The sequence below is a fragment of the Esox lucius genome, chromosome 17 (assembly GCF_011004845.1).
Source record: "Esox lucius isolate fEsoLuc1 chromosome 17, fEsoLuc1.pri, whole genome shotgun sequence".
NCBI lineage: Eukaryota > Metazoa > Chordata > Actinopteri > Esociformes > Esocidae > Esox > Esox lucius.
Window position 1 is genome coordinate 38,383,033 of NC_047585.1, and position 26,465 is coordinate 38,409,497.

General features: G+C 44.5%; 3 protein-coding genes across 10 annotated transcripts in view; 1 reads left to right on the forward strand and 2 right to left on the reverse strand.

Annotated features, from left to right (window-relative positions):
* Positions 1 to 4,664, reverse strand: part of ptpra (protein tyrosine phosphatase receptor type A) — a 32,151-nt gene extending 27,487 nt beyond the window's left edge. For 2 of the 7 annotated variants that reach the window (XM_029114269.2, XM_029114265.2), the window contains exons 1-2: positions 4,245 to 4,662; positions 4,061 to 4,123 (exon numbers count right to left, since the gene is read on the reverse strand). The gene's annotated coding sequence lies outside the window, so the exon portion shown is untranslated. Of the gene's footprint in view, positions 1 to 4,060; positions 4,124 to 4,244 lie in introns of all 7 variants that reach the window. The other 5 variants (XM_029114270.2, XM_029114264.2, XM_029114268.2 and 2 more) reach the window with 4 other exon arrangements.
* Positions 4,665 to 5,125: 461 nt separating this feature from the next.
* Positions 5,126 to 14,909, reverse strand: idh3b (isocitrate dehydrogenase (NAD(+)) 3 non-catalytic subunit beta). Of its 2 annotated transcripts, none has more exons than XM_010880803.3 (11): positions 14,411 to 14,881; positions 13,405 to 13,584; positions 12,686 to 12,806; positions 12,313 to 12,373; positions 11,986 to 12,118; positions 10,001 to 10,134; positions 8,962 to 9,064; positions 8,704 to 8,850; positions 8,502 to 8,596; positions 8,319 to 8,379; positions 5,126 to 5,600 (listed from the first exon to the last, which is right to left on the reverse strand). In XM_010880803.3, the coding sequence occupies exons 1-11, from the start codon at positions 14,450 to 14,452 to the stop codon at positions 5,523 to 5,525; spliced, it is 1,155 nt and encodes a 384-aa protein (XP_010879105.1). In that variant the 5' UTR covers positions 14,453 to 14,881; the 3' UTR covers positions 5,126 to 5,522. The 2 variants fall into 2 exon arrangements, with proteins under 2 accessions (XP_010879105.1, XP_019911188.1); XM_020055629.2 differs by lacking the exon at positions 5,126 to 5,600 and adding an exon at positions 5,647 to 7,457 and having other exon boundaries at positions 14,411 to 14,909.
* Positions 14,910 to 15,768: 859 nt separating this feature from the next.
* On the forward strand, positions 15,769 to 26,131 carry wdr1 (WD repeat domain 1). The gene is made up of 15 exons (XM_010880802.4): positions 15,769 to 15,960; positions 16,669 to 16,790; positions 17,104 to 17,194; positions 17,429 to 17,576; positions 18,330 to 18,510; positions 21,449 to 21,526; positions 21,635 to 21,715; positions 22,355 to 22,588; positions 22,849 to 22,936; positions 23,392 to 23,548; positions 23,719 to 23,806; positions 23,948 to 24,058; positions 24,189 to 24,362; positions 24,835 to 24,979; positions 25,163 to 26,131. The coding sequence occupies exons 1-15, from the start codon at positions 15,945 to 15,947 to the stop codon at positions 25,267 to 25,269; spliced, it is 1,821 nt and encodes a 606-aa protein (XP_010879104.2). The 5' UTR covers positions 15,769 to 15,944; the 3' UTR covers positions 25,270 to 26,131.
* The last annotated feature ends 334 nt before the right edge of the window (positions 26,132 to 26,465 follow it).

Here is a 26,465-nt window from a genome sequence, read left to right on the forward strand (position 1 = left end):
CGTAACATACCTTGCTAGCTAGAACCCCTCCTAAGACAATAGCTTAACATAGGCAGCCGCTTCATAACACAAGCATGTACACTGCTCAAAGAAATTAAGGGAATACATAATCATCACAGTATAACACCAAGTCAATTAAACTTCAGGGATGTCAATCAGTCAAGTTAGGAATCATAAGCGATTGTGAATCAATTTAATCTGCTTTGGTGCAAGTGAAAGTAACAACAGGTGCACTGGAGAGGCAGCAGTAAGACAACCCTGAAAAAGGGAATGGTTTGCATACGGCGACCACAGACAATTGCTCTCTCCTTATCCTTCCTGACTGATTCTTTTCTAGTTCTGTGTTTTGCTAGGGTCCTTGTCACTACTAGTAGCATGAGGCGGTACCTGCAGCCCATTCAGGGTCCACAGATAGTCCAGCTCCTCCAGGATGGCACATCCATGTGTTGTCACAAGAAGGTTTGCTGTGTCTCCCAGTACAGTCTGAAGAGGATGTAAGAGATACCAGGAGACGTTACATGAGGAGAACTGGACAGGGCCATAGAAGGTCATCAAGTAGGACCAGTATCGTCTCCTTTGTGCAAGGAGGAAAAGGAAGAGCACTGCCAGAGCCCTACCAGAAAAATGGTGTGCAGGTTTCTGACCAAACTGTCACAAACAGATTCCATGAGGGTGGCTTGAGGGCCCGACATCCTCTAGTGCTCACAGCCCAGCACCATGCAGCTCAATTGGCATTCGCCAGAGAACACCAGAATTGGCAGGTCCGCCGTTGGCGGTGTGAGTTCAGCCCACAATCGGTTGGTCAATATATTTTTTTCGTCGAGACCCGGTGTGTGTGTTTTCAGTGTTCCCTTAGATTTTGAGCAGTGTGTTTAGTTGGGATTGAAAATGCCGGCCAATAAGTTGCTAAGTGTAATGGGTACTGCTGCTTTAAAGAAACTCTTAAGACGTTGCTGCCATAAACATAGGTGATTGATTCAGCTAGTTTGGCGGACTGGGAAGGAAAAGTTTTCCTTTTTCATATATCACCAGCTAGGATCCCATTTACCAGGTGAGCCAAATCAAGCATACCATCTATTTTCAAATGACTCCCCTCACAGAACAGCTCTAGGCCTGTGGGCGAGGTAACACTGACCGACCTCTTTTCAGACCATGCCATTCACTCAGCCTTCGCAAGTCAGGAGACTAACCCCCAGCCCCGTCAACGCTGCTTTACACCCCGAGACATCTGCATTTTCCCTAAATAAGTTTTCATTTTGGGGCAGAAAGCGCAGTCACCACAGAAATAAAGGGTGAAGTACAGCACAGACATAACCCTACACAGCATACTAGAATCCCTCCCTGCAGCCAGTTAGTTTGACCCAGTAGCCCGCGTGTGAATTGGTGTCAGTGATTTCAGCCTCCCATTGTAGCCTACCAAAAGAAAAGAGTGTCAAAACGAGAACCTCCCTCAAAACACTAACAGCAGCACTGTGGCCATTTCATGAAATTTTTCGCTTGGCCTACATTCTACAAGCAGCATGCGGGCAGTACCAGCGAAGATTAGTCAAATTCATGAAAACAGTGCGCTGTTACTCAAAGCGCACACTTTCAATGAGCTGCTAGTCTACACTCCTGTTACAAGTCACTTTACAGCTGCGGTGGGAATGGTTTCAGCAATGTCCCTCTTGTACCCATCTGAGCAAATAGGTAGTACCCACAAGCTATATGAGTAAGCTAAACCACAAGTTAACAATGCATTTGCCAACTGGCTTACTAAAGCGCCACACACAGGGTTTATTTTCAATTTTTAATGAGTAATAACTAATTTAAGAAAATATAGTGTTGGTATTCTTGATTGTGTTGTCATCGGGCATTATGGCTCATAATATTCCTGGTATGCGTTGCATCCATTGTAAATAAACTAAAAACGGATCTGTTTAACGGTCGGTAATACAGCTTACGCTGTACAGAAACGTGATACATAACACAAAATACATAACGTACCGGGGTTAGCACCGTTACATGCCTATTTCAAACAGTTTCAGTCAATACTGAACTGAGGAAAACACATTAAATAATACATTAGCTTACATCTGCACTACATTTTTTTTCCTCTCAGAACATGTTCGCTGCTCTCCTCAGTTTATCTAAAACATGAAGCAATGCAGCAACACTGAGAAATTCCCCTTCTATATGTTATGGAAACCATAGACCTGGATGGAATTAAATTCGCTCTATGTTTCGTATTATAGCATCGGTTCCAGCACGGGCTGCACACTGAGGTCATCTCCACTTTGAAGTAGTTTATTTCAATATACTTCATTGGCTGAATCCTCCCAATGACACGGTTATGAGTTACAAGGGGCATCAGGGAAGCCTAGTAGTCAAAAGAGTCGACCACTCTTGAATCAGCTCTCAACCATAAATACCTGGTAAAATAGCAGTAAAAAAAACCCAACAAAATCAAAAATAGCAATCAGTCAATGAAGTAGGGAGGACCGCACAATTAGCTACAATAGAACGGAAGCTACCTTTGACTGTGAATGGCGTGTTAGAACGCCTCTTCTATGTCAAGTCCTCATCAAATCTGTAGTGGAAACAGATTGTCTGCCAGCCCCCCACCCCACCTATGCCCACCCCGCCCTAACTCAACAGGGCTGTTTTCAAAGTGATGTGTCAGCACTGAGAACCAGTGACATTTTCAGCAGTAAGACACACACAACTGTCAAAACACCATACTGTATGTGCCTTACAGAGTAGCCTAGATCTTATATTTTCTGATGGAAATGCTAGGCTAAATGAATGAACGCCACCTTTGATGCATGGAGAGAAGTCATGGTAGAATAAAATGGCTCTTCGTGGAGGTGACAAGCCCAGACACGAGGTCAGGCCCGGCAGGCCAGGACAGTCCAGGTCTGACAAGGCAGTGTCGGAGATAAAGCAAGCAGCTTCTGCTTCGCACTTGAATAGTCAAGACATAACAAGCCAAGCTCATTGGGGAGGAAACTGCATTCTGGGCTAGCGCATTAACACAGCGAGGCGAGACCAACGCAGCCATTCACACTGAAGCAGTCCAGGCTCAAGAGACACGACCAGCCGGGCTCCAGGTGGACACAGTTCTGATATGAGGAGACGCCAAACCCCTGACGATTTCCTCATGTCCACCTAGCTCATCTTAATAAATTCCTTCAGTGCCATAATGTTGATATTTGGCCATGTAATAACCCTGATGTTGTCCTCTTTGACCCAAATAACTGGTCTCCCCTTTTCAAGCTTTCGAGGATGTTATCCATGTTCTTAGCTGGGAACAGCTAGCAGCTTATGTTTTGAGAAACAAAAGAACTGGGCTAGGTGAAGTAGGCCAAACTCTATCCATCATATTCATTAACTTTCATTGATTAGATAATTGAGGAGCACACCAGCTATGTGGTAGGCTGTGTAAACACCTAAGGCCTGATCTGAAACTAACTTTGTTTAAACAAACCTGTCTGGGACAGAAGGCATGTTTATGATTATGCACAGGGGTCACCACCAGTTTTGACCTCAGTGCATAAAGCTAAGATTCATAACTATATTTAGGCTAAACTAATACACTCAGGATCCTGTCCACACAGAATAATTAGCAAAAGAAGAGGAAATGGGGAGTCTCAATTATGCTGTGATTTAAAGGGGCCTGGTCGTCTAAAGCGACCTGATTCCCTGGGCTGTGGTCCCCACTCAGCCCTCTATTCCCCCAAACCCAACCCGGATCGTTCCCCCACCCCCTCGAAACATGTAGCAACAAAGCGTTGATCAATATGTGCTTTTCTGTAAAGCAGAATGCACTAGATCTCCTATTGTTTCCAGTTCGCATTGTAGTACCGTATGCGTTCACAGAACACAGTCTCTAGCAATCAATCAGACTGACTTCTAATAAAAGGTACCATGTTGTGAAAATCTCTTCTTCACCCCCTTTCTCGCAAAAATGTTCCCTGCCTACAAGCTAGTTATGACTGTTCGTGTCGCTTGTTACAAACATGATTGGTTTTGCTCCCATGATAGACACGGAACCTTACATAAAAAATAAAAAAAAGATCACCTCACTTCCGACGGCCTTATCTCTCTCATCACCGCAACGTTGTTGGCCAAGGAATATACTTCACTGTGGGACAAGCCAAAAGTAGTTGTTTGTGTCGCACCAGAAGCCCGAAGTTTTAACTACAAAATAAAACAAGCTACACAGTAATGAATGCCAATATACAGCAGAATAAAACTAAACTCACCACGACTCCAGTTTGTTTTGGTACAATCCTGGATTTAGTTACGGAATTGGGATTCCTTTCTTCCTTTTTCCACTTTCTCAACTCCGGCCCCTGTCTCAACACCCCAGGAACCAAGTGTGTGTGCGGGGTGGGGGGCCTGGGTGATACTAGAAACGGTCTGGGACAAGACGGACAATTTGTAGGCAACAGATCGCAAGTCTGTTTACGTTAACGAGTGGCTAGAACGGTCCCATGAATTCCTCAATGTTCCCAAGGGTGTTCCTCACAAATGGGTGTCTCTCCGTCTTCCTCGAGGCATAAGGGACGTGAATCCCAGTTTATTCGCTGTATCCGGGCGACTCGGCCGCCTCTTCTAGTCCGCCATGTTGTGTGTCTGCACTAAGGAATGGGGAGCAGATAATTCCCAGAGACCAGGCCCCACCTCCCCTCCCTCCACAGTGCCACTGCGACATCCAGCGGTGAGTCTTGGGCATCGTTACCAGACGGCGTCTCGATCCATTAGCGCAGTGGTACCCTAAACGTTTTAGCGTTACCTGTTTGAGAACCACTGCAGCAATGATTTCGCCATGTCTGTTTATAAACGATTACTGGACATGGTTATTAATTGCCTCTAGATCGGTCACAAAAAGCCATTTACTTCACAATACAGCATACATGCTAGTGGTTGTCAGCAAACCTTGTTCTGAGTTGGAATGTGCGGACTTCTGTTCCAGGCCAGCACGTTATTAGTTGAATCCGATGTGATACATTTTAAATGATCAGCATGCAGCTGACGCTGTTCCTCAAAGCATGCATGTTAAGAACGCTAGGTGAGACAACCACAGAACACAACCCCATTCCCCAAATTTCCCCACAGCAGAGAAGTAGAATAAACAACTCAATAATGCATACAACTTTAATAGAATAAATAAAAGAACAAATATACTGTTATAGTATACATATCTTGAATGAATCTAAACAAGTTCCAGTCATCAATTAACTGTTAAATGGAAAGAACAACACTGATACAGAATGTGGAATGTGTTGATGAATTGGAAACGTGTTTTGGTGCTGCTTGTAACACTGAATGTGCGCCCCCAATATGTAGCAGGTTCTTAATTTTACTGTGATTGTTTTACACATTTTATAAATTGTCACCGAGCATGGTCTGGAGACTTTAATCTGATACATGGGTATCTGGGCGGTCAATGCAGAAATGGGTTTGATGGGAGTTCAATAAATAAAGTGTGCGTGTGTTTGTTTACAAGCTAAAGAGAAACGCCAGCATGAGAGGTTAGCTCAGACGGCTAGGTTGGCGATGACAGCTCTTGTGAACTCATCGCTTGTTGCATAGCCCCCCAGGTCTCCTGTTCGCACCTGTCACAAACAAAAGAACAGTGTGTTACATACACACTGCTTCGACACACCTGGTCTCTTCCACACAGGCAAAGACAAATAGTCTTCACAAATACTGTACTGTTTTCACCACCAAACTCAGACACAATATAGGAATATTAGGTTATTTTAAAGGTTGGTCTAAAGCCCACATTTCATCATAAAATAGTCACATGAAAAATGTAATGATTGTCTAGTACTTGTGGAAATGACAAATATAGACCAATGACTGTTTTCATATTTTATTCTTGAGTATTTGACCATAAAAAACATCTATTAATATGACAAAGGTATATCAACCAATGAAACAGTTATGGAACAGAGGCGTATCAAAACACACTACTATAGCAATAACCATTTTCACACTGTCATACCTCACTACGAAAAGAAAATGGCCAATATATTTGTAGCCCTAATGATATGTCAGTCTGCGTCGCAAGCAGCATTGCTACCCCTTTTAGATCCTCAAACCAAAAACCTTTCACCAGGAAGCATACAGGGTGAGAAAAAAAGTCAGCGGTCTGGCATGTTAAATTGGTTTTGTAGGCTTGTTGGTTTGTAAAACATCACACTGATAGGACTCATTAGCCAAACAAGATGGATCTCCAACAAACAGCTCCAAAAGACAGTGATCTCTATCAAATTCTTTGTGTGCATTCCTTTTACTAGTGGCAGTTGGAGCGGAGTGAAAATCGACTGAAAGGTCCAATGAAGCTAGCCAACATCGCAGTTCCGTAACTTGTTAAGCCCATCCTGCTAACGCAAAAGCATTAAAACATTATGAATGCAGACCCTGTTGTTTCTCCCTCAGGAATTACCTCCATTTTCTACTGACTTTAAGAGTGGTGGGGATGTGCATTTGTGGTAAACACTTTGGCAAACACAAATTTGTGATGACTCAGTGGAAGCCTTTTTTTTTTTTTTTAATAGAAACTACAACAACCTTGACAGGACTGAGTACTTAAGGCGGTTACTGGATAAAGGCTAGTTTAAGCGGTACAGTCGGGTTGGTACCATGGTATCCGCAGTTCAAGGAAACAGGTAAAAATGTACTGTGCACGCCTGAGAAAACTCATGACAGTGAAAGGGGAGACCAGATGTTCTTGGTGCCGGGATAAAGAGTTCACTCATTTAGGTGTCGATGAATTGTCGTTCTGGCACAAAACCACGTTGACCAATACGGCTGAACAAACAGCACGCAGCCCAGCCGGTGAGGATGACAAAGCTAGCAGCGGTCAGTTTAACATCACATGCATGTCCGCAGCAGGAACCGTGAAACCTTCATAAAGAAGAGGCAGTGTTTGGAGAGCGTAGGGGAAAGTCGGAGAGCGGACAGAGCCGAGAAGATTCCAGAGTTGCTGGTGAAACAGCGCCGCGTACAGCCGAGGTGGTGCCATTGAACGGGCAGATAATGCGGACAGTGGCCCCAAGCATGCAGGAAGGGCTCAGTGAGAGAAAAACAGAGAACACGGCAGCATTAATGGACAATTTGGTTAGAATAAAGAGAGAGCAAAGCGAATAAATAGCAGTGGCCAGTCGCAGGTTTTAAACGTGAAACCACGTCACGGACAATTCAAAGAGCACACTTGAGAAGAAAGAGGCAGAGGAAGAACGAGAGCTGCCAAAGAATAACGCAGAGGGGCTTCATTTGGAGGGCCAGGGCGATTACGGAGATCTATAAATCCCAATTTGTCTGGTTATCCGTTCCAGGTCAGGGTAAAGGTCAGGTTGCAGGGCTCAGGGGGTTCTTTAGTACAGGGGTCGGTGACGGAGGTTTCCCACTACGGCTTGAACAAAGTCCCCGGTGGTGCTGTAACCGCCCAGATCTCGCGTCCGCACCTGGGACACACACACACACACACACACACACACACACACACACACACACACACACACACACACACACACACACACACACACACACACGGAAAGGGTGCAGGGCAGAGGGGAAGGGCACTTAAACACTATTGGACTGACCAACTTCACACAGTCGTCTAACTTTTGCCTTCCAGCCTGATAACGAGACTTGATGACAGCGTCTGCACCGCGGCTGACCCGGCACTGCCGTACCCCAGCTCAGCGGTGACTTCCCCCGGGAACCATGGTTTCGGTCCGGGCTACCTCTGCAGCGGTCAGCGACAATAAGGGCTTGATCGGCAGGTCGGTCACAGGGAGAAGGGAACGCGGGTGCACACAAACACCGCCCCAGCCATGTAAAACGAACACACGCACACACGCATGCGCACGCACGCACACATTCAACCCTCTCCTCATGAATTCTGTAGATTTTACAATTTTGTTGTAGCCCTAACAGACACATCTGTCCCACCTGTCAGGGGCTGGATGGTTATCTGACCCGTCTAACTGGGGGTGCTGTCTCTGGAACAGCTCAGACACATGGAACGTCTCAGGGTGAATTCCTCGGGTGTATTGTCACGGGCAAATGCAATACAGGCGCCAAGAAATGATGTTAGGACCAGGGGGTCTGTTTTAACATTTAATTGTGAAAGATTAAAAAAACGCATGAACACCTGTGAACACCTCTGTCACGTTTCCTAAAACACCTGTAGTCCCTCTCATTCAACTGTGGAATCAGTCCTTGATTGGTTCCGAGTGTCGACATAGGCTCCCCAACACACAAGCACGCGCATGCAGACGAGCCATTGGGCGATCGCAGTGCTGATGATGTCACACTCTTACCTTGCCCTGCTTGATGACCCTCCTGACAGCATCCGACACCATGTTGGAGTGATATTCAAGGCTGTGATCCAAAACAATAGAGACAGCTGAAATTAACCCAGGTGCGCGCACACGCACACGCGCGCACACACACACGCGCGCACACACACACACGCGCGCACACATGCACACACACACACTTACTTGAGGTGATGGAGCATGTTAGCTGCACTGAGCAGCATGGCCGTGGGGTTGGCAATATTCCTGCCCACAGCTTGTGCAAAGGGGTGCCGCGCTCCCTTTTAACGGAAAGGGGACATTTTCATTTTCCACGTCATTTCATCCCTGCCGGGCCATGCAAACGTAATAGGCGCGGGACCGCGGCCACAGGACGACCAACACTCACCGTCTCAAACACGGCATACTCGGCACTGTAACTCTCTCCTGGCACCACACCCGCCCCACCAACCAGCCCGGCCGCCAGATTGTCAATAATGTTGCCATAGAGGTTGGGCATCACCAGCACGTCAAATTGGTATGGGTTCTGAACCAGCTGGAGAGAGAGAGAGAGAGAGAGAAGCGGTGAGCGAGTGAGCCAGTGCACGGATATGAGAGTGTGTGTGTGTGTGTGTGTGTGTGTGGGGGGGGGGGGGACTGGCTGTACCTGCATGCAGCAGTTGTCTATGATGATGTTCTCATATTTGATCTTGGGATACAGCTCCGCCACCTCGGCACAGCACTGTAAGAACAGGCCGTCTGCCAGTTTCCTGCGTACAAGGTGGACGGGGATCAGATCAGGACATAGAATGTTTACATGAGTGCAATGGGCTGCAGGGTGCGATACACGAAGCCAATGGCATTTCTACTGGCCCATCAAATAAGATATAAACAGCCTACGCGTTTCATTTGAGAAACACTATGTGTCTCTGTGTTTCGGTTTCTGTGTCGAGTCTGGACTAGCAGCTGTAAGAGCAAGTAAACCCTAGGTTTAAAAAAAAAAAGAAAAAGAAAAAAAAGAAAATACTAAAATACCTTTCTCCACTTGCTCTAAAATAGAAAAACACTGGGAAAGTGTGTCGTCTTAAAATATATTTAACTACAAGTCGGGAAACACAACTATCTGCCAGCAATTGGTATTGGCCAATTATAGGCCAAACATTTAATAATTATTGTTGACCAAATGGGCTGAAAAGGGCTGATTATTTCCTAGCTATGTACAAATTTCTGAATAGGGATCAATAATTTTTTGCTCATGTCCGATTGTTTTAATGCTATTATTTATTCTCTTTCTTAATAACTCATTTACAACATGTATCCAGGCATTGTATAATGTACAATTAAAGAAAGAGAAAGCATATATTTTCATAGTTCTTAGTCCTGAAATCTGAAGACACTTGAGACTTTAACTCAAAGACATTAACACAATCATATTCACAGTTAATATTTCAACCAGGCCAACTTTCCCGGTCCTCAAGTGTGTGAATCGTCGTCCTTTGTCTGTTAAGTTCAAGTTTGTGGTTTGATTATCAGGAGAAGTGTTGACTACATAGAAGTTGTCTGTTTAGCAAGAGATCGCTGCAAAGCCTGAATGCCAATAAGGAAGTTGGGCAGGTGGGGTTGAGTGGTCATATAAAACAGTCATATTTCAAGAAAAGCACTTAATCATGCATTTAAGAAAAAACATATCTGGCAGCAATACTCACATGATGTTGGCCTTGTGGACCGCCGTGACCTTGTTGCGACCCTTCTTTGTGGCATAGTCAAAAGCAAACTTGGCGATGCGCCGAGACTTTTCCCTGGTGATGATCTTCAGACATTCGATCACTCCAGGCACACTCTGAGAAACAGGAAGCACAAGATCCATCTGAACGTGAGGTTTGACTACAGCTTTAACCACAGAGTTGAGTGCTTATACTATATCTATGGGACAATGTAGCTAGAGTCATCTTTTACAGTCTTTTATTTTATTTTTTACATATTTGGACACAATATTTGGAATATAATATATTACAAAGTAATTGATTAATAAACCAAATTCAACAAAAACAGAAAATGTAACCTTTAAACTATTCATGCAGTTAAAATCAACAGAAATGCAATTACCTTAAGCTGAAAAAGTTAGTACACCCCTACCATTACACAAAATAGCCAAAATTAGAATTAGGTGTACCAAAACAAATGCAAATCATTAGAGAGTAACTTGGGAGGGTCCATCCTTCCATAAAGTTTAGAAACTTGATCTGGTTTGGTCTTATCCATATGGGTCTAAGGTAACACTTTATGCCAAGATCAAAAAGACCTATCCAAGGCCTTCCAAAGAAAGATAATTGATGCCCATGAGTCTGGGAGGGGTTTCAATTACATTTCCAAGCAATCTGAAACAGATAATTTCACTGTTTGACGAGTGCCCTGAAAACGGAGACAAAAATACCAGAGCACTGGCAATCTACATAGGAGAGGACAACCCACCAAATTCAGCCAAGAGCTGACAGAAAAATGCTCTTAGAAACATCTAAGAAACCCTGGGTAACATCAAGGGATCTACAGGCCTCTCCTGCCACAATAAACTGTCAGAAAGAGACTCTGCCAACTTGGCCTACATGGGAGGTGGAGAAAGAAGCCTCTGCACTCAAAAATAATATTAAGAAACCACTGACATTTTCCAAACAACACCTGGGTAAAGACCAAAATGTGTTACTGGAACAATGTGCTCTGGACAGATGAGTCAAAGGTGGATTTGTTTGGCTGTAATGGCAGACACCATGTTAGGTGAAACTGAAACACTGCTTTTGAATAGAACAACCTCATACCAACAGTAAAGCATGGAGGTGTGGAGCTTTGGTTTGGGCAGCTTTGCTGCCTCAGGGCCTGGCCAACTTGGCATACTCAAGTCAAACAATGAAATCGGTACTGTACCAGAGAATTCTTGGAGAAAGTGAGGCCATCTGTCAAAAAGCTGAAGTTAAAACAAACATGGCTCTATCTACAGGACAATGATCCAAAACACATAAGCAAATCTACAACAGAATTGCTCAAAAATAAGAAATGTAGGGTTATGGCCCAGATCTCAATGTGGGGGGACTTGAAGCAGGCTGTGCATGCAAGAAGACCATCTGACATGACACAATCGAAGCAGTACAGCAGAGTGGGCAAAGATTCCTCCCAGTCGATGTTTGAGACTGATAGACAGAATGTGGCAACACCTGCTATTTGGGCTTATTTTTCTGCACTATATAATTGCATATCTGTTGACTTTTGATGGATAAATGACTGTGCAGTTTAATTTTTTAGGTCAATTTGTTAAATTAGGTTACCCTTTTCAGTCAAGTGTTTATATTGACAAACACACATACATACAAATATTTTAAATATTGTAAAGCAAGATCGCATACTTGCTTTACACATGACTGTACGTTCTACCCAGCACAGTTGTGATGGATGACTTCAATTAATGTATATCAGAAATGAAATGAAATTTAATGTATTATGTACACACAAGTATCAATGTCAGTGAGTCATTTATTATCCGTCCTAATCAAAGCATGTGGGACGATTTCAATTAGAACCAGGTCTGGTGGTTTTAGCCAGCCATGGCACCCTGGGTGAGTGTGAGGGAAATGGAAAACGGCGAAAGCTAAAACCAGGGCACCCATTGGTTGTTAAAGTGAACGTGTGTGTGGTGCTGTACCTCGTGCTCCAGAGAGCTGTACTCTCCCTCCGTCTGCTCTCGGATGATGACCAGGTCCAGGTTGTTGTGGCGCGTGCTATAACCAGGCAGGCTGTTCACATGGACCACATTGGCAAACAAGTCCAGCCTACGCCTGAACAGACCAGAGAGGTTCATTAATGGCCAGCCCCACTAGGAGTTACAATATCCGTTGTGTAGGATTCACAAAATGGGAAGCTGTGTTGAATTCAGCACTTTTGAGTTACAACTACCCACTACTGTACTGAGTTCCCACTGGCTTTCTTCGGGAAAGGTTTTGTGGTGGAACTAAATATACTACGGTCTTACCTTATTTTCATCTCAAATGATGCGAGTTCCCCCTTGAACTCCATGGGAGTGTTGATCTTTCCTGCACACAGAGATCAAAGAAATCCCATCCAGAACAAGAGTTTGGAACTTACATTATTTCCCCTTAATTTGGTCAGGAACCAAGCCAGTCAGTATTATTTTTGTTCATTTCCACTGTTCCAACAAGCAAAATAAGTAATGAATATGTTCAAACCCAAAAGTAACTTGACATTTTAGTTATTTAGCAGACGTCTTGTCTGGAGCAACTTACATCTACAAAAGAAATAACGGTTTGGTTCAGGGACAACTAAGATAACTATCATTCCTTTTTTTCCCCCAGCAATGGTGATGACAGAACAAGGAATTTAGTTACCTTTCATGGCCACCCTGTTGGTCTTCATAGAAGTCAACACCTCCTCCAGCTTCTCGTCACTGTCCATGTGCTGCACCTCACTCAGGTGGAACTCCTCGAATTCCACTGGGACGTCACCTGCCTGGAGGAGGATGGAGGCAATGATATAAGAAAGACCCAATACCAATAAAAGGTCTGAGCAGAGTAAAGTGCCATGGTCGGTATTTAGAAGTGTAACTTCTAAATACTGGGGATTTTTTTATTGTGCAATAGTAATAGCAGTCTGAGCATTTATCTATAGTAAAAGGTCCTGAATTTTGAACACCAAGGAACTTAAAACTGCTGTTGCACCATAGATTCTTAGTCTGATATTCAGGGGTGTTACATTTGCAAGTGACAAATCCCCGATCTAATCATCAACATACTGTTGTCTTGCCTGACTGTAGTCACAAACTATGGTATGGATAAATGATCGTCCAGCCAGTTCATTACACAACGCCAGAATCAAGAGTACAATCCAGCCTGTTTACACCAGAAATGGTGGGTTACATTCCTACACAGGCTGACAGCTGAGAAAGAGGTCACCACCATGGAGCGTGGCGAGAGGGAAGGATAAGCAAATGGACACCTTCAGGGGAACGGAATTAGCCAAATCTCAAAAGAGGGACCGGACGTCCACCACCCACAGACCCACAGCCACTCCTGGTCATTGTTAAGAAAGAGGAGCCTCCACACCGTACCCTGAACACCTCCTTGACGGCCGTCATCAGCTCGGGCCCCACGCCGTCCCCAGGCACCATGGTGACCCTGAAGATGGCATCAGCCCGGGCCGGTGGTGCCTCCGGCCCACACAGAGCACTGGTCACACTGAGGGGCCGGGCTGCCAGCAGCTGCCAACGCGGGCATGAGCCAGTCAGGCCCTAGGGTGGGACACAACAGACATTTAGAGCAACCCTAGAAGGAAGGCACATTATAAAACGCCGTCTGAATGTCTCATATTACAGTGTCACTATTACCAAGAGTGTTAATAAGTGTTATTACAACTTCTACTCTTGAAATGTTCACCCGGCAGAGCCAGAAGAGGACTGGTCACTGGCCACCGAGCCTGGTTCCTCTCTAGGTTTCTTCCAGAATTTCAGCCCATGTTAGGGAGTTTTTCCTAGCCACTGTGCTTCAACACTTGTGGTTTTTTCCTTGGGGTTTCAGGCTGGGTGTTTTGTAAAAGCACTCTGTGACAACTGATGTAAAAAGGGCGTCATAAATAAATTTTATTGATTGATTAATAAGAACTTGGATAGAATGTTGGTTGGGGGGGGGGGGTAATACTATCAGACCTTTAACACGAATACGTTTTACTGTAGTTCAGTTGCACCTGTGTGGTCTGAAGCCTAATTAACAAATCAAAATGGTAGACGATATCAGTTCATTACCGGGTCAATTGTAATTGAAATGTCAATTACTAACATAAACGACATTCACTTAATTTGGACCTGGCCTTAGTTACCTAATATACATTGTCAGCGTTAGCCAACTATTCGTTCATATTACCGATGGACAAGAGCACCACTGCTAGTTCCAGCTATCATCATTTTCCTATCGCCCCCGTGGCATTGATGATAGGGGAATCCATATAAAGCAGTCTCTAACACAACAGTACAGTGGTTGTCATAAATACAGTGGCGAAAGTTTTTACACCAAATACTCTGTCCATAGTTTAAATTATGTAAACATTATATAGCGACTCACCTTGGCCAATGTTACAAGGCTCCCTCTCAAGGCGGCAGCCATCGTGATGGGAAAAAAACAACGAGAATGTACGTAGGCGAAATGAACTTTGACAGCAAGAAACTACATACCAGAGAAGATAGTTACATGAACCAAGACAGCCCGCTCCAAATTTCTTAACCGGGTGGGGCCACTAGTCTGTTCATTGCAAAAGCAAGTCATCTCGCTGGTTCATTTATTTCCTAGTCATAGCGGTGGCCCGAGTCCTCTTCCGCTTGTGGAACCTAGTGGGCCCACTCCGGCCTGATTGAGGGCGGGTCTTTGAATGGGATGTCTTGGTTTCTTTATTGTCTCTGATAAAATCCTTTAAAACCACGGGCTGACGACACCTAACGGATTGGAGTTGCTGTTCGTTGAAATAAGCGAAGTTCAATAAAGCAGTCTATGCGCCTGCTACTTTGGGAGACCTCCCTAGGGAGAATAATAATGTATGATGTTTCTATCAAAATTAAAACCCTCCTATAGGATTGAGTTTGCAGAATCATTTTTAGGATTATTTTGCATTTGTAATTATTATTTATTTCAACTTTATTTAACCAGGTAAGCCAACTGAGAAGTTCAAGTTTACAGTGATCCGCAGCTCTGATTTTAAATTAATGTGGTGATGAAAGCGTATTGTGATAAAGAGTATTTTGCAATTTGCTAGCGACCAATCCTATAAGCTATTTTATTTTAGCTTTTCATTTAGAGGTTGTTGGTAGCGCAAGATATTTTCGTTAGTTAATGTATGTGATGCCAATTTACGGTTCTGAGGCAGTGTTGTCTTTACTTTATACAAATATTTTATTATTCAAGCCTTATCTTGATTTTTTTATCAATAAATTCGGATTTAACCCTTTAGTTAACGCATTTAATGTTAGAAATATGCTGTTTAAATAACGCTTTATTTTAGTAAATGTTCAGTAATATTATAATTGATATTACAGATCAGCCAATTTCAATAATATCTGTTTTGTTGAGCTTTAATTTATTTATTGCTGAGCTTTTTTCTAATATTTTGTCGTGCGTAGTATTTGAAACTAACATTAGAATGTGGTAGGTACTTGTTAGGCTACTAAAAGGTATATAAAGAGATCCCGCATCTTTCATTGAATGTGGGAAACCTGGGAACCCCCAATCCCCACATGATGTGCTGATGCTTGCATAGCTGTGAGAAGATTTTAAGTAGCTATATTTACCTATTGGTCATCAAACAGGGATTTACAGCTACGAAGTGTTATATTTTACCTTGTTGGGTACCGGTACCTGCTTAAATTACTACTAGACTATTCAGGCATAGCGTACGTCATTTCCTAATAGGCAAGCTAGCGCAAGTCTAGTGGGCGACAACTGTTAGCGTCGAAGCCGAGTTTACTATATATGGGCAAACCCAAGCATACCGAGAGTGGTGTTCGCTTCCGTGTTTGGACGATTAGGCAGAGTCTAGACCAGCCGCTGGATCAGGCAGGTTTTGGTGTTTCATTCATTCGGAGGAAATAACACAAAAGCAGCAAACATGTCCTATGAATTGAGTAAGTCGTTTAACTTGGCATTTTCCTTTTTAAAACAATAAACACCAAATATTGACCTTTATTCGCTTCCTCTGTACAAATGAAGTACTTCACTGTGCAGAGAGAAGCAGCTAACTAGCTAGCTACGTGTGTAAGCACTAACCTCGCCCATTCTGCATTTTAATCACATTTCTTGTCTGGAAGTACAACGCACCGCTGCTTGAGGTGCCCGTGTAGTAAAATATGTAGGTATATATTTTTAAAATCGAGATGCTTTCCCTCTTAGCCGATGGAGTTTGAAATGGGTCCACCTCGTTTGTTTCGTTAGCTAGCCATTTCTGCTAGTAGGCTAAAATCAAAATCTTAATGTTTTTACGGAAATATGTAACGCTTTGTTTTGACCTGTCACAGAATGCGGGATGTTGCGCGTGCGTACAGCGGTAGAGTACATAGTACAGGTGCCTCTATCTAGTTAGTGTGATAACTGATTTTGAGGTCGCCCTAATTATTTTTAATGTGACAGGTGTCTATTTACAGGTAGCGTGACTACTATTACAAAATGCATTCACAATATTTTGCCAGTCAGTATTCATTTATAAAATAAAGCTCTGTCTGTTTTGACAGCTATTTCTGTCTTAATGTGTGATTTACCGACCAAATAGGCCAGCATTGCCTATAACCATTTTACAATAATAACCCCCCCCCCCCCCCCTTTTGTTGTTTACACAGAACATGTGTTTGCCAGTCTCCCACAGATGGAAAGAGGAGTCGCCAAAGTACTTGGTGGGGACCCCAAAGGCAACAACTTCCTCTACACCAACGGAAAGAGTGTCATCATCAGAAACATTGATGTAATTACAATGTAATCAACTTAGCCCCTGATAACGTGTGGAAAGCTAAAAGGAATAGACCTGTATTTGTGCAATATATCTTGCCTGTATGGGCTGGTCAAATCTCCCGTGGACAGACTACAACATATACATGCTATCTTAGTCTAAGCAACTGTCACAATTGAAGGCTTTTGGGTTTTGTGTTTCCAAGATTTGTATTATAGTAGGCTATAGAACCTTTCCCACTATGATAAGCTGTGCACATTTACAATTCTCCTAGAAGGCTGTTTTGAAGAACTAGGCCTACATCATAGTTGTGCCTTTATCTCGCCAGAACCCTGCCATTGCTGACATCTACACAGAGCATCCTCACCAAGTAACTGTGGCCAAGTACGCTCCCAGTGGATTCTACATCGCTTCTGGAGGTAGCTATGGTTTATCACGCAACACGCTTCAAAGCGGAAAGAGATGTGACAGCCAGCAGTTTAAACATGCTTTCTTATTTGTTGTCCAGATTATTTATGCTGAAAGCACATGGAGTACCTGGAGTTTGTCCGTACATCATGCATGTGGTTTCTGTCGTAAATGTTTAATTGGGTGGCGGAGGCTTTCGCTGCGGTGATGACAAATCTAAAATGTTCAAATGTAATGTCTTTCAGATGTGTCCGGTAAGGTCCGTATCTGGGACACTACCCAGAAAGAGCACCTGCTGAAGTATGAGTACCAGCCTTTCGGGGGGAAAATCAAGGACATCGCCTGGACTGAGGACAGCAAACGGATTGCGTGTGTGGGAGAGGGACGTGAGAAGTGAGTCTCTAGAAATAAGCACGGCAGGGGCATGGAGCCAGGACGTTTATCTGATGCTCTGAGGTCTCGCTAACAGTGCAGAATTGACACTTACTTGTGTGCAAGCTTTTTGTTCTCCATCAGTAATAACACTTTCAAATGAGTTCAACAGTCATAGTTGACTGAATCTGATGTGTGTTCTGTTGGTATTCGACAGGAATGGTTGTGTAACTGTGTAACATAATGTCTTTAATGGGTCCGCTCAGGTGATGCCTCCGCCGTTTATGGGTTTGTCTAGTTTTTGTCTTTTGAATGAGATTTTCCCGGTGGGGAATGAACGCGCAAAGGTGTCTGACCCTTTTCTTAACGTGAGCGTTCTAGTATCGGACGTGGATTTAATATTCAGAAACATGACTCATGTCTTAAAGTCGTTAGTATAAGATATTTTAGGACGTGCTAGAATCAACAGTGCAAGTTTAAGACAACATGCCCAAAAAATCTGCAAGATTAGCATCAAGATGTTGAGTAGTAATGCAGATTTATTTTCCATTGATTTATGTGTGTGTGTGTGTGTGTGTGTGTGTGTGTGTGTGTGTGTGTGTGTGTGTGTGTGTGTGTGTGTGTGTGTCTTAACTTTTTTTTTTTACCAATGCTGTTGTAGTGACTTTGCATGTATAATTTCAATGAGGCTGCAAAGATCAGTGAATCACTGCCTGTTTTGCATTGTGTCGTGTCCTGTCCCATTTTGTGTGTTTAATACTTTGTTTCTCCCAGGTTTGGCGCTGTGTTCCTGTGGGACACTGGCTCCTCAGTGGGGGAGGTATCGGGCCACTCCAAAATCATCAACAGCGTGGACATAAAGCAGACTCGTCCCTACCGCCTTGTCACTGGCAGTGATGACAACTGCGCTGCCTTCTTCGAGGGACCTCCTTTCAAGTTCAAATTCTCAATCACAGTGAGTCTGCGGTTACTGGTCATGAATATTCGAACTGGTTCTCGATGTTGGTCAGAGGGAGTGTGGTGTGGGGGTTCTCCGTTGGTGCCCTGAGGCTGGGTTGCTCCTTTTGTGAACAGCTTTGTTTCACAGATCAGCGGGTGTATTGAAAACATAGATTGTTCTCTATCTAAATGCCAAACCTTATTTTGAGCCAATGTCTTAAGTTGTTTGTACTGTCCTTACTACGATTTACTCCAAGCATGGGAAAGTGACTGACAAACTGACATGTTTTAATTTGAAATGAAGATTTGTTTGATGACGCTGTTTAGTGTGACACTAGCAAGACTGTTGAATATCTTTTTGCGCACTGGATGAGTCAGCTTGTCAACCGGACATTGTTCTTTAAATTAATTATTCTGGAGAATAGTGTTCTGCGTATCTACATACTAAACCGTCTTTGGCTGCCGAACAGGAAGGAAACTTCTTACAGATGTCACTGTGAGGCAATTGGGCATTTTAAGAGCTACATGATTCAGGAGATGTGCTGAGAGAACTAAAAATGGATCAACAACACTGTAGAGACTTAAATCACAGGGCACAAGGCACTGTGGTATATGGCCAATATACCATGGCTTAGTGTTTGTCTTAGGCACAGTGCATCGCAGGGTTTTGACAATATACCCCAAATCCCAATTATTGCTATTATAAACCAGTTACCAACACTATTTGTACAGTAAACTAGTGATCTCATACCCATCACAAAGCCATTATTCATGATTTATAAACTATAGTGATGACCTGTGCAAATAATAGAAACGCATGCAATCAAAATATTCCAATATGCCTTATCCAACATCTCACTGAGTAAATACTTAGTTTAAGTGTGACTGGGGAGTTTTTGAAGAAACAAAATGGAGCCCAGCACGGGCAGACTCCTCTAAGAACCCAGGGAAGGAATTCACTTTCCAGGAGGACCGTAACCTACAACACCAGGAAGACGGGGAATCTTTCAGGTTGGATGTTGCACAATCTAGGTGTGTTGCACAGTCCAGTTGTTCAAAGCTCTTTGACTCACTCATGAAATCTCCCAACTGTAATCGCTGCCAAAGGTGTTTCAAACATCTCTCGGGTGGATAAGTATCCCTTCGACAGAGTATGTTGTAGAAAACGTTGGTGTTTATGAATTGGTTTCAGTCCCATTTCGTAACTCAACAAGCTGAGCGGAAAGAATCCAAGGCGATACATATAGGATGGTGAGAATCTCAATCCTGGTTGTCTTGGCGACTGTTTTGTAAATATCTTTGTGTGGTCCCTGGCAATTCCCATACCTAGAAAACCGCTATGTGTATGAGTCTCATGAGTCAATGTCTCTTTGCTCAGTGCTGCCCCCTGATGGTGTAAGTCTGGTCATCTTTTTACTGAATTTGTCGATTATGAAAACTCTGCTTTGTTTTACAAAGATACTTATGTTTCTTAGGACAGGAAAGTGAACTCTTGCAGAAAGAAATAGGCTGTGTTTGAATACCTATTGTAGCAGTGCATGTGCACTAGAGACAGCGGCTAGGATCACCCTAGGGACTAGGCCGCAAAGCAGATTATTTCTGAGGTTGCTATAAACACCGTTAAAGAACAGAATCCAAATGCCTTTTCTGTTACTAGCGTACGTGTCAAATGATGTGGTCAAAATAATGAATATTCTTTTCTCAGGCCTAGGCGTTCATTCTTGCCTTCTTCTTTTGTGGTTCTTCGTTAGTTCTGTGTTTTCAAAGTGCTTACTTTTTTTATCCTTTATTTATACAAGGGGAACAAGCTGAGACCAGGGGCTCTTTTACAGTTGTGTCCCATAAGTGTTTAAGTTCCTGATGCATAATACACCACCTGTTTAATAGTGAGTCTGTGAGCAGCATTCTACTTCTCTGTTGTACCTCAACTTAATCCATAAAATGTTGGTTCATTATGCGTACCAGACACTGACTTTGGAGCAGTCCGCCCTAGAGCTGCAGTTTCCCCACCCCCAAACTGCCCTTTAGACAGAAACTCTAAGAATGCTGTGTGTTTGGACTTGGGCAAACTTGTTACAGGCTACTACCAATCACTGTTCACCTTCACTGCTTACAAATCCTCGTTTCTCTTGAGGCTAGCTTGGCAACAGTGTGTGTGGAGAGGGCCCTAATACATTTTCTTTTGTGTGTGTGATTATTTGCTTTTGGCAGCGCAAAGTGGCTGGCTCAGGGTGTGCTCATCGCAGAAAGCAACTAGCGAAAGATGACTTCATGGCGTCATCTTTATTAAGCGCATGCCCTCATTTAAGTCCCACCTGCAGTAGAGATGGTAGTTGTGAATGTTTTGCCAGTGGGATGCCCATTTCAGTTCCTAAATCTAATAAAGAATTATCCGTAGTCAAACAAGGCACAATGACCTTGGCGCTGCGCTGCTTCAGTTGTAACGCATTTCGTGTATAGATTTATTTTTGAGGGCTTTGTGTTCCAATCCACGTCTTGTCACGGCACTGGCTTAGCTTTCATACTCCACATGCTGGGAACTTTGTTGGGAGCTGTGCCAGTGCCAGGCTGAGCTCTTTGAGCCACTTCCCATGAAGTTCCATCCAAGATGACAAGATAATGAGACTTGCAGATGGGTGTCTCTGTTGGAGCCTTATGTAATGAAACAACGGTAGGTTGTGTGTTCTGATAAATGTTCCCTAATGGACTGTGTGTGTGTCAGTGTTTTTTGTACGCTTTCTGAAGTGGGTAGCTGTCCAAAATACTCTTCAGGGAATGGGCTACAAAGTTAATCTACACATGGTGCCACTGATTGACCGCAACAGTGAAATGTGGTGATCTTTCAGTAAACTCCAAAAACCAATTATATGCAGCCTGCTGACATTTTCATTCCTGTCTGTTTAGCAAAAGCCTAAGTAGTCTCTACAATCTCTCCCATCTCCCTTCCTCCCTAGGACCATAGCCGATTTGTCAACTGTGTGCGGTTTTCTCCGGACGGGAGCCGCTTCTGTACGGCTGGCGCTGACGGCCAGGTGAGTCAGCTAGCTGTCACAGTTACTCTGCTGTCATTGACTGAGGTGTGTGTGTGTGGTCGGTCAGTCTAACTATACTCATGGGGACCTTTTGCCGGTTCTTACTAGATTTTCATGTATGACGGAAAGACTGGCGAGAAGATTGCTGCTCTGGGTGGAGCCAAGGCCCACGACGGTGGAGTGTACGCTGTGAGTATGTCCGCGGTTTCTCGTGGGCTCGTCAAAGACACGCAGCTCCGTGACGTAGTCATTGGATTTCTGCTCGTCTTAATAGCCTGTTGAGAATGGAAACTTCCATCTGGTTCCCCCCTCAGCATGTCAAGTGTCACGGCTGGGTGTGTTCAGCCCCCAGTCAGGATGATGCATTGCCGTGTAATCGCAGGACTATAATGTAAACAGCCTAAATGAGTGCTTTCCTTTTCAAATCAGCAGTCCAATGTGGAACCAGTGTTCCTGCAGAAAACAAGCCAGACATCTCATGAAAAGTTACTTTTAATACCCTGAACAGTATTTAATTCCCAGTAATATTAGTTGGTGAGTAACCGTGTAATCACAGACATTGTGTATGTAATGGTAATTGGTTTGGACCTGGAATTGTAACCCATACATACTAAGTTATCCACCACTGACACTTCTTTGTGAAGGGTGACTGTACCAGCTCCCTAAAAAAATAACTGTAGTGGTGCCTGCTTTGACATCTGGTCCATAAAATGCTTTGCTCTGTGCTTTATCAAAGAGAAACTACAAGCCCAGGTTTCGGCTGAAAGCACTGTGACGACCAACGGTGATGCATTTGCCCCCCCCCCCCACTCTCTGGTTCTCCTTCAGGTAAGCTGGAGCCCTGACAGCACCCAGCTCATCTCAGCCTCCGGAGACAAGACGGTGAAGCTGTGGGACGTGGGCGCCGGCACGGCTGTCACCACCTTCAACATGGGCTCTGATGTCATGGACCAGCAGCTGGGCTGCCTGTGGCAGAAGGACCACCTGCTCAGCGTCTCCCTGTCGGGCTACATCAACTACCTGGACAAGAGCAACCCGGACCGGCCGCTCCGCGTCATCAAGGTCAACCCAAGGCAGCTTTCATGCTATGTGGTTTTTCTCAGTGTGGTGTTTTTGTCGTCTGGAAGCCGCTAATGTTGTTTCGGTGGCGGCTTCTACTCCTGACAGAGACGCGCCGCCCAGAAACGGTCCCAGCTGTTAACCAAGTGGCTGATTTGACTTAAGTGTCACTGCGGTGCCTTTGTGTGAAACCGAGTGGATGTCCTTCTCAACTGGCTGTTGGGCTGTGTTCTGAACAACACGTCTCATTGTGTGTCCAACAGGGTCACAGCAAGTCCATTCAGTCCCTGACTGTTCACAAGAACGACGGCCGGTCTTACATCTACTCCGGCAGCCATGATGGTCACATCAATATCCTTTCACTGGCTTGAAGCCTGCATACTGTATCAACCCTGCAGCCCCTTAACCAGATACTGTGTCTGAGTGAAGAGGTGGGGGGTAGAGTGGACTGTTATTGACTGGCACATGGAACACTGATGAATGCCTTCCTAATATACCTGTTCTCCACTGGTTTTCCCCTCTGGGACTTCGCTAAACCAGGGTGGCTCAGTTGTGACCCAATTTCCATACCCCGCCATAGCTAAGACTATGTATGTAGCACCCAGCAGCATCGTTGGCACTTATGAAGACCCAGAGAACTGTCCTCTCATGTCTGCGTGCTTCGTTTAGCCCACGTACCTTCTGCCAATCTTATTATCTGTTTAGCAAGAGGCCCGGGCTAATGCTAGTGTTTTGGTCCTCTGTGTTACATTATGACCACGTCTCTCTGCCCTCTCCTGACGTTAGTCCTTAACTTGGTTCTCCACATTACTGGGATGCAGAGACCGGGAAGAACGACTGCTTCTCCGGGAAGGGCCACAGCAACCTGGTCACCAAGATGGCGGTGGACGACGCGGACCAGCTGGTGACCTGCAGCATGGACGATACCGTCCGCTTTACCAGTGTGACCAAGAAAGAATACAGGTGGGTCCGGGTGTCGCACTTGGTGAGCAATATATCGACTTATCCCGACGAAATACAGATTTCGATTCAGCGTTGGCAACATTGAAAAGGGTACGTTCAGTTAGGAGGGAATCTGTTGATGTCGCCCATCGATTGTTTCATGTAACTCATTCATTACAATGTTCTGGCAGTGCTTCTGACCTGGTGAAGATGGATGTGCAGCCTAAACACGTTTCCGTAGCAACAGGGGGACTTGTATTGGCTGTGTGCATCGGCCAGGTAACCGAGTCCTCTCTCTTAACGTTCGGTCATTCGAGGGTCCGAGTGTTGGACGTGTTGTAGCACGGGGTCGGGGGTTAACATGGATGTTGCGTCTACTGAAAAGTCCAACGCGGGTGACGATGAGGTGTGTGTTGTCAGGTGGTGCTGCTGAAGAACAAGAAAAAGGTGTTCACCCTGGACGGTCTGGACTACGAGCCGGAAGCAGGGGCGCTTCACCCCGGGGGCGGCACTGCTGCAGTGGGCGGGGCGGTAGGTTTCCATGGCAACTTGTTTGAACAGGGACCGTGTTCTCGGTGTTGGAGCAGAAGGAACGGCTCGTCTGTTTCTTTTTCTCGAGCACGCCCCGTGTCACGTTTGATCAATTTCTTTGAACCGGCAGGATGGGAAGGTCCGCTTATACTCTGTCCAAGGCAACACTCTAAAGGACGAGGGCAAGACCGTTGAGGCGAAGGGGCCAGTCACTGACATGGCCTACTCCAAAGACGGAGCCTACCTGGCTGTCACCGACGAGAAGAAAGTTGTCACAGTCTTTGCCGTGATGGACAATTACTCGGTACGCAGGCTCTTGCATCGTGTGTGTGTGTGTGTGTGTGTGTGTGTGTGTGTGTGTGTGTGTGTGTGTGTGTGTGTGTGTGTGTGTGTGTGTGTGTGTGTGTGTGTGTGTGTGTGTGTGTGTGTGTGTGTGTGTGTGTGTGTGTGTGTGTGTGTGTGTGTGTGTGTGTGTGTGTGTGTGTGTGTGTGTGTGTGTGTGTGTGTGTGTGTGTGTGTGTGTGTGTGTGTGTGTGTGTGTGTGTGTGTGTGTGTGTGTGTGTGTGTGTGTGTGTGTGTGTGTGTGTGTGTGTGTGTGTGTGTGTGTGTGTGTGTGTGTGTGTGTGTGTGTGTGTGTGTGTGAGTGATAAAGCCCAATTAACAGCAATCCGTTTTAATTACTATAACTCTGTGCCAGGGTAAACATGGTAATCTCATCAGTGTGAGCATCAACGGACTCTTGGTTTTTCCCACCTCTGTTAACCCCTCTTGTGCAGGTGAAAAACGACTTCTACGGGCACCATGCCAAGGTGGTCACGTTGGCCTGGTCCCCCGACAACGAGCACTTTGCCAGCGGTGGCATGGACATGATGGTCTACGTCTGGACGGTGAACGACCCAGACAAGAGACTGAAGATCCCAGGTGAGCTTTACTCTTCTGCAAGACGTTAAAATGCTCACACACAAGTCAGTGGGCGACCAAATGCTTTTGTTTTTCGCTGGCAAGCTCACTTCCCGTAATGTCTTCTTATAACATCACCGTAGCGTTCCGCTCCCTTTGCTGCTGCGCCAACTGGTGTGTCTGTTCTCCCTTCCCTTTCCCCAGATGCCCACAGGTTGCACCATGTCAGTGGGCTGGCCTGGATCGACGCGAACACTCTAGTGACCACCTCCCATGACGCAAGCGTCAAACAGTGGACTCTAAAATACTGATCTGCACAAGCGCACAAAACTGCATTATTAGGGACAAGGACTACTGTAGATCTCTCTTTTTCTCTCTAACTCTTACGATGTTCTCCGTTCTATCTAATTTGATCTTGTCAGCAACCCCTAAAAATGTAAATGATCTGTCATGGCCCGGAAAGGCTTGTATCTAAAAAAACAGTATCCCGACGCTGTCCTTTTCTGATGCTTTCGGATGGTTTCGCTAACGCACGAACAACGGAAAATAACCCAAATTGCAGCACTTAATATCTCTTGTGCTTTCCTGATCATGAAAAGAAAAAAAAATTCACCTCCACATTCCAGAGGCGACAGCCTTGTCTCAGTTAAAACTGAAATGGCTGTCTGTGCGGTTTGAGGGTTGATTCATTTCAACTTGGTTAACTCATGAATAGAAATTCAATGTATTAATTAAAAGAGAAAATCTGAAAAGTAACAGAAGTATATTTATGTTCCTGAAACAAATTGAGTTGAGAATGAATGGCCCTCTGACTGCTAGCCTATTCGTTCATGTTTTCAGCCAAGGTTTGATGTTACAATTTGTTTGGGCGGGGGGTATTTGGCTGTTTTGCCTCATCTTTATTTGACTCAATGTTAATGTAATTCAGAATTACTACTTGGAACAATTGTGGTTGGGGGAGCAATAACAGGAACTGAAATGAATAATGTATACAATCAAGATGGTGTGTCATCTATGATGCCCCTGTACTGTTGCCATGTTTTGTGTTTTGGCTCACAATGCTCCCATGTCTCACTTTTTATTTTGTTTTCAATGCTTCCACTGTTTCCTGAAGGGTGGATATGGTTCATAATTATATTAATGACAGTAAAATAAAATACTTTTTATGCATTTCATGGAAGTCATTTCCTGCTTCCCCGAAAGAGATCCTTTCCAGTGCTGACAATTACAACTACTGACTGTTGGATGAACTTGAATAACATGTTTTGCTTGCAGTATAATGGAAGTAGGAATTGAGCCAGTGCTTAAATGGCCCTCTGTGTTAGGGTAATGTGTTTGAGTAATGACAGGATAAACTGTCTTTTAAAATGATCCATTTTAGAGTAAGCTTGTTTTCGTCTCATTAGCAGGTTACAGAAAGACGCTTTGCATGGGTCAGATTACAGGACTAAATGAGGAGATATTACATAAGGTGTAATCTGCTAGGTTTCGTGCAGGTCATCATCAA